This window comes from Schistosoma mansoni, chromosome 2 (assembly GCF_000237925.1).
Source record: "Schistosoma mansoni strain Puerto Rico chromosome 2, complete genome".
NCBI classification, from domain to species: Eukaryota; Metazoa; Platyhelminthes; class Trematoda; order Strigeidida; family Schistosomatidae; genus Schistosoma; species Schistosoma mansoni.
This window is the reverse complement of record NC_031496.1, coordinates 31,357,925-31,368,133: the sequence shown is the minus strand read 5'-3', so window position 1 is coordinate 31,368,133 and position 10,209 is coordinate 31,357,925. Positions and strand designations below refer to the sequence as shown.

At 35.4% G+C, this 10,209-nt stretch overlaps 2 protein-coding genes across 2 annotated transcripts in view; both read right to left on the bottom strand.

Moving 5' to 3' along the window:
* The window catches only part of Smp_174760 (putative hypothetical protein), a gene marked incomplete at both ends in the record, with an annotated part of 16,926 nt that extends 16,258 nt beyond the window's left edge, over positions 1-668 (bottom strand). Inside the window, one exon of the mRNA XM_018796368.1 lies at positions 586-668. Within this exon, the coding sequence (XP_018650588.1) occupies positions 586-668 (83 nt within the window). The remainder of the gene's footprint in view (positions 1-585) is intronic.
* Positions 669-2,063: 1,395 nt separating this feature from the next.
* On the bottom strand, positions 2,064-3,122 carry Smp_187400 (hypothetical protein; the record flags this gene model as incomplete). Its single annotated transcript, XM_018796367.1, has 5 exons — positions 2,064-2,203; positions 2,239-2,350; positions 2,384-2,614; positions 2,645-2,938; positions 2,979-3,122. The coding sequence occupies 5 exons, from the start codon at positions 3,120-3,122 to the stop codon at positions 2,064-2,066; spliced, it is 921 nt and encodes a 306-aa protein (XP_018650587.1).
* Between the last annotated feature and the right edge of the window lie 7,087 nt (positions 3,123-10,209).

The following is a 10,209-nucleotide window of genomic DNA, read 5'->3' as shown; positions in this document are numbered from 1 at the left end:
TTGAATACAATTTCATTCCTGTTCAACGTGTTCTGATTTTGGGGTCTTGTCGAGTGTCATCGTATAAGAATACTAAGCAATAGGAATAGCTGGGTCGTTTATATAAAAAAAACCACAATTATAACACGTTACCTTAGAATACATGTTTCATTTTCTATCCTTTGTTAAATGTTAAAATACACACTTCCTCATCTATAGTTTTCTTTATTTATTTTGAACTACACTTCTCAAGTTCAGTTCGTGATTGTCATCTCTCCTAATAATTTAACTTTCCTGACCCTCACATGATTATTTTTCCTGAATGTACTGACGAGAAGTGTGGTAATTTGACATAATACCCAGTTTCGCCAGACACTATTTTTCGAAGACTGCATCACTAACAAATAATGGGGCTCGAGAAATAGAACTAAAGTGTAATGATAGTGCAGTATCCTACTCTCCAGATTTTTGAAATACACAAAATATGGTTCATAGGTTTTAAATCTTATTTTCTTAACATACCTAGAGTGGATAGGCAAAAGCTGCTAGGCAATTGGATGACATGGTTTCACTTTCGAAATTAGGCACTTTTTATAACTTACTTACTGAAGTGCTAGTAATTTCTGCATTATATATGTAGTTCCAGTTAGAAAGCTTAAGATCCATCCAACTCCAGCTAGCCATAACATTATGAGTGGACAAATCCAGTACGTATAATCTAGCGCGTGACAGGATGATTGATAAACTGGACCCGGGTTCAGATTTCCTTAGAAAAAGAAAATTATTTGGTAATTGATAAATTGGAGATACTATTATATCAGAAAGAAGTGAAGAATAAATGATCAATAATGAGTAGATTATAAAAATCGATTCAAAACTATACAAAACACTTTTGGCAATGAACACAATTTGGTTTTGGTCGGTTTTTGGTGATCATACGGTGGTAATTCAGAAAATTAAGCAAACACCCACACTACATTACACTGTTATGATTAAAAAATTTTCCGTTAACGATCAATAGGTTTACCTAAAGAAAAAATATAATGTTGAATCATATACTTGAAATGGTATTCAGATCTTAAATATTTTATTAGTCGGGAATCCAAACTGACTACAGATCCTTATGTAACTTGAAATATATTTAGCGATCAGTTAGTCATAACCAGTTAAGTCAATACTTTGGCCGAATTTCAAGAAGCTCCTGTATTCTTGCAATAATGATGTCAAACATCATGAAGCTTTAACAGTTTAGTGAACATTTGATCTGACTGAAATTTGAATGAACGAGTATGCTATGAACATAAATATTCCGTTTATTGTTGTATACTACACTTCGGTTAACTTCGTTTGAGCGACGGGGGTAATTAGAAACCAAACACGGATTGAGTTGAATGAGTTTATTTAATGTATTCGATTACTCGGACAGACATTAAGGTGAGAGGTAGAAATGCGAAGCGACGTAAAGAAAGCAAGAATACCATCTCACTTTGATATAACATGACCCACTATTTATAACCAGACAAAAATAAACTAAGGGTATGTGGTGAGTGGAGTAAGTGATAGACGCATAAGCTTAAATAAAAGCACTCAAAGTTTTAGGCGAATGATTGATAAAGTCAAAACGTGGCTGAAGAACAAATTAATTAGTATCTCCAAAAGCTAGAATAACCCATGTGGCCGTGGCATAGTACTAGAAAATACAGCATTTCCAACTTGAATTTAAAACATGATGAATGTAATTGTGGAGAGTTGGCTAAGTCATTGAGGGTCCAAACTGAGATCGTCGGTGCGAATCAGCATTATTTTCGACTACAGATACATACAAATATGTATTTTAAAATGCTAATAATATCTGAAGAAGTAGCTTGTCTGCCTGAGTCATTAAGAATACCCTAGGTTCAGTAACCAACCGACATTATTTACATGAATATCACAGGAGAAAATTACACTGCTGTTGAGATGAATGGGGATAAGGGTAGGCTCAAAATAGACATCCATGAACGTATGAATTTATATGGAGTTAGGAATAACTTCTTTGAAAAGGTGTTATCTGTAAAATAAGTGTTACAAAAAGCGTCAAAATGTCAAGCGTACCTCGGTACATCATTGTCGGAATGAAGAGATATTAAGTCCACTGTTGTGAATGCAACTATTTCATTTGAGAACTCCATAGAAATGGATGGATTGAAGGCTGCATTTTTTGACCATGAAGGCCTCTCACTTGCTAAAACAAACAAAAAGCATGAAATTTAGCATTACTTGGGTGGATGATCGGACTAGTCTTTCGGTGGCTAACATCACTATTGACTGCTGATTCAGGAAGTGCACACAACTGAATGCATTGGAAAGAATGAGGGCAGAAAGATAAGATCTAAGTTTTCATTTATGAATGAAAGAGTCCTACCTGACCATCTTTTGTGCCTAATGGAATACAACCATTGATCAAACTTGGACTAAATGCAGTAATTTTTTGAGGACTTATAGAATGTATTAATTTGCAAGCTTGTATATCCCAAATTCTACACGATAGGTCGTCAATAAGTACGAAAGCATATTGTGGAACAGAGTTATGAAAATTAATGTCTTTAATATTGGTTGATTGCAATCCCATTGAGACCACAATATTTTGAGTTTCCTGGAAAGATTATTCAGAAGAACAAGAAACCTTGAGATGCCATGCTTTTAAGTGCTTTTCATCACCAATAACAACGCAAGAGAAAGATGGGTTGATTCGTAGAACAGGAGGGCTTCGTGACACATACTCAATGAACTTTCTACAAAACTGTTTAGAAGAGGATAATTTCAAAACTGACGTCCTTTTCGGATACTTTAAAGACATGTGTGAGAACTGGAGAATTTCTATTGCTTCAGCATTTGCAAGAACAATAACTACATCAGAACAGATCACTTGAAGTTTTAGAAAAATTATGGAAGAAATAGATTTGTAAACAGAATGAAACTTATTAAATTATAGTAATGTCGGTGTTAAGCAAACTCACTGATGGCAGGTCACAAATAAAACTAGTATAAACCTTATCAGGGGCCGTTGTTGACGTATAACATGCGACGTTCTCCAGGATATCAACAAGACAGAGTCCGCCAGCAGCGAAAAAATCTAAACACGGAGACTGAAGAATTGACATTACAATGTGATGAGTTTCAAAATGACACAGTCAACAGTCGCTAAGACAAACAATGCGATATTCAATATTAGTTTCACTTTAGAAAGAACAGGAGACTAGGTGACTTGCGCTAGTTTTGGTAATGAAGGTCTTTCTGCTGATCTTACTTCCTCTTGAATGCATCAATAGATGGGGCTTCAATGACGTGCTGGAGTAACGAGTTCCATTCGTTGATGATTCGATGAGAAAGTCAGTAGTAAGCTGATAAGTAATTTTTTTCTGGATTTGTAAACACTTTTAGAATGTCTTTGGAAATTCCCTTATTTAGAAGGTGACAAAATGAGGGCATGTCGGATAAAGAACTATCACTAAGTAATCTAAAAATTTTGAACAAGTCACCTCTGGTCCTTCTACATGACATGGGAAATAGGTTTTATTTGACCAGTCTCTCGTTAAGCGTCAGATATGAGGTTTTGGGAAACAACTTGTTTCTGTTTCCCTGAATCTTTTCCAATAGCAAATGTTTTTATGAAGCAGCTGGTTGTTGGATATTATAATTGAGATTAGGTCAAGCGAACACTGTAAACAAAGTCTAAAAGGTTTCGTGTCAGTGGATACTCCTCATTTTATCCACAGGAGAAGCTCGACTAGTGATCGAAAATGTTTTCATTCACATCGTCTAGAAGAACAATTGGATCACAAAGTTGTCTTTTTTAAACACAGAAAGTTTTCAACACTCAATATAGATCAACAGGAAATAAAATACCTACACAAAATGAGAAAGTTAATAAATACTTCAGCTATTATGTCTCGATAGTACCGACATATTTAAGGGCAACTATTTGCTGCCTCAGTGAACTTGTTACATTGGTTTACCTCAAGAACCGACTTCCCTATAGTATCAGTATACATGTTAAGCCCATATACTTTATTGTAGTTACTGACCAAGCCAATTCGCCTGTCCATTATGAGTCATATTTTGATCTTGTTCATTATTCGCTTATTAACCTTGACTGTATTTTTATATGAGCGTATATGTACCCTTCGTATCCTATTCATCATATGTCTGTCATTCATTTTTGTCTGATTATAAATATTGAGTAATGCTTGCTCATAGCGAGTTGGCTTCCCAGCCATCTCTAATATGCATCATCTTTGCTTCGCTCGCTTACACTTGCTCATGTGCCCACAGCTTTCTGGTCTTTATCATTCATCAATAAAAAATGTAGTTGCCGCTTCCTTTTGCCTTCTGATTTTATACACCGTTAAGGTTGGTATAATAATGGTTATCGAAGTGAACTATTATCGAAGCACGGCACTACATCCCTAGTGATGGAAGTATGTCTGCAGTTACTCCTATGTCTGACTTCAGTACTTCAGCAGTTATACTTTCAGGTGCTATTGCTTTCCAACTCTTCATTTGTTTGATGACCAACCTGATTTTCTTGATAGTTGGTTGACTGACATCTATAGGAAGGACTGTGTGTGTTGCATCAATATCCTGTGAATTCAATGGAGCTGATCTATTCAAGAGTTCCCTCGAATTGTTCCACCTATCTGTTCCATTGTACTGGAATCTAGATGGTTATCTTGCATTTTTTGTCTTTGACTGGTCTCTCTGGTTTATTGTATTTCCCTACCAGTTTCTATGTTTTTTTCACATAGTTACTTCATATTTCCTCCTCTTTCAGCTTTTTCCGCTGTTGTTGCTGGGTCTTCCATGTATTTCTGCTTGCAGACTACAATACCCCTCTTCATGGCAACCACCAGGTGGTGATCCGAAATTACGTCAGCTCCTCTCCTGGTTTACACGTTTCCATGGATTTTTCATTGATGCAAATATGATCAATCTGGTTCTCTGTAGTGTGGTCGTGCGAAACCCATGTAGCTTTGTGTTTGCATTTGTGGTGGAATATTGTGCCACCTATAATCATTGTGGGGGATAATGTAACGTCATGTGTTATCCGAAACCCATACAGTTTACTCTAGCTTCCGGATTTGCCAATCTATTAATTCCTCCTAAAGCACATTTTGACCTTGTCAATTGTTGGCTTACTTATTCTCACTATTTTTAGATCAGCGTATGTCCGTGCACATCTTATCCTACTCATCACATGTATGTAGCTTATTTTAATCTGGCTAAAATATTGATTAACGCCTGGTTAAACCTAACTGGCTCACTTGCCTTCTACAATCCGCTTTGCTCTTCTCTTTTTGTTCCGTCTCCCTGACCGCCTGTTCAAATCAGTGATTGCATAAAATATACATATTCAAAATCCATCCTCGTATCTGACTTATCTAATTCCGTTATTCACTGATGCGAGTTAAGTTGATAATCGTATACGTAAATAGACGACATGTATATTTTAGTAAAAATCAACGTACGATCAAATCGGAGTCAGATACCAGGCAACAAAACCATTTTTTTGGGTACAAATTGTTACATCCAATTATGAGTTTTTGCCCGTTCCAACTATTGAAGTACTGGCCGTCGATATTCGCAAATCACGAACCCAAGTAGGCAAGAGAACCAAAACTCCAAATTAGATACCAAGTTTATTCGCAATTCACAAATAATCGACCAAAGTCGTTCTAACAACAATAATTATAACAATTACAAAACAAACCTTCAATTTTGTAGGTTTCCGGAGCAAAAACTCCCAAATACCAAACCAATGACAGAAGAAACCAAAATGCCCGAAAAGAATGATATGAACAAACAAGTCCAAAGGTTAAGTAAAACAAACACATCCAAAAACAGTAAAATTGATGTACAGTAAAAAGGTTTTAATCAGCCAAATGTCATCAGTTCTCCCGTAACACACATAAATTTATAAATCTGTCACCATTCTCATCCTTTTCTCCTAGTTGAATCTGTGTTGACTAAGCTACATCTATTCATTATAATTCAAGCGCATGTGTTTACTTGCAGGCATAGACAGCCATATCACAAAACGAATTAATAATCATGGATATCAAGTTCAACAGAGATAATTTACTGAAAAGTCTAAAAATCAGACCTTCTACATTTCTGAGAAAACCATTCTGTTTTTCAATAAACTGCGATTTTAGCGAACGAAGTAAATTACAATTGCGATTGTACAGCTAAACTAGATGAGATTGTCGAAAAAAAAATTTTCTTTACTGAATTTTTTTCTATCTTCTTTGATGGTACTGTGGTGGACCAAGAATAGTGATAAAGTTATTACGACCAAAAATTAATGTATTAATATAATAAATATAATCTATACGTACAAGAAAAATATAAGGGACGTGACTTAAATTGTCAGGAATTAGAGTGTTCAAGTTTCTCTTGGTCTTGTAATCCACAATTATAAGTAGTTAATAATTCCGATCATAGTTGTTATTGTTCAAAATGCATATCCAAATAAAGCATATAATGAGAATGTCACTGTGATCTGTAAACGTAGATAGCAAATACATTAAAGTTCTGTTATCATAATAGCAGGAAATTGAGAACAAGAAGCATATGTGTGCAGCAGTGTATTTGTGAGCGATAATCAGTGTCTCATGCCATGAGGAATTCAAAAAGAAAACGAAAAATCCATGGTTATGCATTTTTAAACAACTATTTTGCAGTCACTCACAGTAATTGTAAAATCCTAACTAAAGTTTAGCTGAAGAATAACTGCCTCGGTATTTTAGAGACACAGTATCGCACCTTTGACATCAGAACAAGATGATTGGGGGAATAACGGTTCTAAACAAATATTACCGCCCAGTTATTCAACCAATAATTGTCCCCTCAATAATCGATCGAACGAACCGAAAAATAAGTGTTATTCTATCCTTTTCTGGATAGATCAAGTAAAAATCCGTTCAAAAGATAATAGTTTGTTGCTTTATAACACAAAATGTTTCCAATTCTGGAAAAGAGCTTCAATTCACAACCAAAATGCACGATCCCAGTCAACTCAAGCAACACAATCAAAGAGGGGACAATCAATATGACTGCCGCCAAGATTAAATATCAACTAAAACAACATAGATACAGTTCAGGAAGAAACATAGAAACTCAGTAAAAAGCGAAAGAAAAATGAGAAAACTATTATGAAAATGAAATATAACAATCTCAAATGGCATCAAAAAGACTAACAAAACGTACAACTAAAGAAACCAATGAGAAAAAGCTACAAATGTATGCATGGAGGTATTTTCACATACAAAACCTTCGAAATGGATCTTATATTAATTATATCAATGATGTGGATTAATGAAAGAAGTGCAAATAGTAACAAAAACTATTTACAAAATAAGTCAGTTCTAACTATCTCTACAATATAAGCAAAGATGGATAGTGGCTAGTAGTGGAATCTAGGACGCACCCTACGTCGTCCTATTTGGGACTCGTCAGGTGGATGTACCTGCATCTTAGATTTGTTGATGTTCACTCTGGGACTGGAACCCAGTACCTTTCACTCCAAACACCATTGCGTTATCCACTTAGCTTCTGAGTCCTGATAGCTACCTGCTTCTGCCATGGGGTGATGTTTAAATTCACTTGGTGTTGTTCACCTGCAACTTTCCATTGTTATTTAGGACTGCAATTGATCCATCTCTTGTTGGCTGATGTGCATCCTATGAGGGACTACTTTGATATTACCTGAAATCACAAGCTTTATAAGCAAAGATGGATACAATACAATAGATATTTTTCGTTACTAATTCTTTAATCAAATGAATTATGAATAGTAATTAATACTAAATAGTATTTAATCACTGACCGTGAGTACATTCATGAATTGATAATTACCTCATTCTTACTTATATATTATCTGCATCAATACATTAGTTATAAGAAAAAGTAACCACATACTTACTGCTTTGTTTTTTCCTTAGGAAAATTCAATCATAAATTTCTTCAAGCTTTTATTCAATCTAATTTTCAACCATGAATGAACCAGTGAACATAGATGTATATATATGTATTCCCTTGACTCAAGCTATTGACCTTATCAAAAATAATCAAAATCTATTGACTTGTGACTGATGAGAATTGACGACAGATAGGCAAATGAACAAATGTAAAAAATATCCTCTTATTGTGTATGTGTGTGTGTGTGTACGTTCACCTACTTCGAGAGTTCAAATAACTGGCCAAGAAAATTAGATCATAGCTTTATTAATTTATGCATATATATATATATGATTAACATAAAACTTGGAGTAAATTCATATTATCAGAATGAGGTTTTGTGGAGATTTTAGTAATTTGATAGTTGTGTAGTGACCTACTTTTTTTTCGACAAGAACGCGATTGGTATAATAGAAACAATTATTATTATAACCAATTGTACCGGTGATTGTTTCACTGTACTTGTTTAACTGTATCAAAGTCACTGTTCGTTCGGTCGTCCGCCTTGTTTGATTCGAACTTTCTTACGCTCTGTCTTTATTGCCTGTACTCGTTGGTACGTCTCGGTATTCATTCGATACCACGAGATTGACAATAAATATACTCTATCTGGACCAGTTGCAGTCTTCTAGTTTGCGAGTTATCAAAGGGATCAAGTCGTTTCTGGGCGTGTAATCTCATTGTAGTGGTGATCATAGTCCATCAAGACTCGACGCCATCTACATTTGAATTCATGAGTCAATTGAAATAGCTGTCCAGTGCTTCTAAGTTTTCCATGGTGGTCTAACTTGAATTGACTTATGAATTCAAATATACATTTATATTATCTAAAATTTCGATGATTTCATAAACTCAATAAAAATTGTAAGCAAACTATTCATGGCAAACGCATACTTGTGTACATTTGTGGTTTATTCATCTTCTCATTCTTTGAAAGAAAATCCATGACCTTGAAACAACTGGTGGAAACGAGGAAAGAGAATATTGTACTCGTTACTTGTGTTCAATTGTTTCATTTTCTATTACAAGAAAATAGATAAGGTTCACAAATAAATACTAATGTGTAAGCAAAGATGGATAGTGGCTAGCAGTGGAATCCAGGACGCGCATTTCGTCCTAACTAACGTGCCTTCTGATCTACACATTGAATGATGTGACTTTAAATCGCACACATGAAATATGAGTTTATTCACTTTCATCATAAGCCATGCTGACGAATAGCAGCTGACAGGAAACACTCAATCGAACTGTAATATTTTGCAGAAGTATAAATAATTGAGTAGTATTGAGGTCAGTTTGGTCTAACAGTTTATTATTAGAACAGCTGTACTGTCAGGTTGGGTTAATGACTTCGCACATAGTGACTAGTCGACTGCTTATTCCGTGCTCAGAAGAATAATTTGTGCAAATGAATGTGAGTATATTATATACTTGTAGCTAGACGACAGAACATTCTGAATCCAATTTATTTGTGCTGGCCTGTTGTTTGACAGCATGAAGTGTTGAACCGAATCGATAATATCTCTTCCCTTAAACTATGAGATTAAAATTTCTTCATAACTTTCATTCTTCCTGTACTATATCCTTATATAAAATCTTTCTTTTATATATTATCACCATTAAATTAACTATTTCTATGAATTCTGTGTTCATTTTGTTGTGTTAATGAGGTATGATAACTTGGACAGATGCATATGTATGTTTGGTCCTACGTTGTAGCTGATTGGCTTCTCTAACGATTACCTTACTGACGAGTGTCAGCTAACCTATTAGTGTAATCGCAGGATTTCTAGCAATTATCTACAACTACCTAATATCTAAAACTTCGCCTGTAGCTCCTCCAGGGGCTACTGCCGGTCCCAAGCCCGGGTAAAGGAGGAGGGTTGGGCATGGGGTTAGCGACCCCATCCCGTAGAAAATCAACTCGCTAAAAAAACGCTAACCAGAAAAAATCATTCAAACCATTCAAACTCTGCCCTGGGAGTAGAAGGAAAAATGACGTCTCATGATGAAAGCCGAGTTCCTTCGGAAGTCATGAGGCCGATTCACCTTCTTACAACCAGAGCGACAATTTTTATAGGTACATGGAATGTCCGGACAATGTGGGAGACCGGCAGAGTCTTCCAAATTTCTGCGGAAATGAGGAAATACAACCTGGAAGTGCTTGGAATCAGTGAAACACATTGGACGCAGGTTGGACAACAACGACTGTCTTCAGGGGAACTTCTGTTA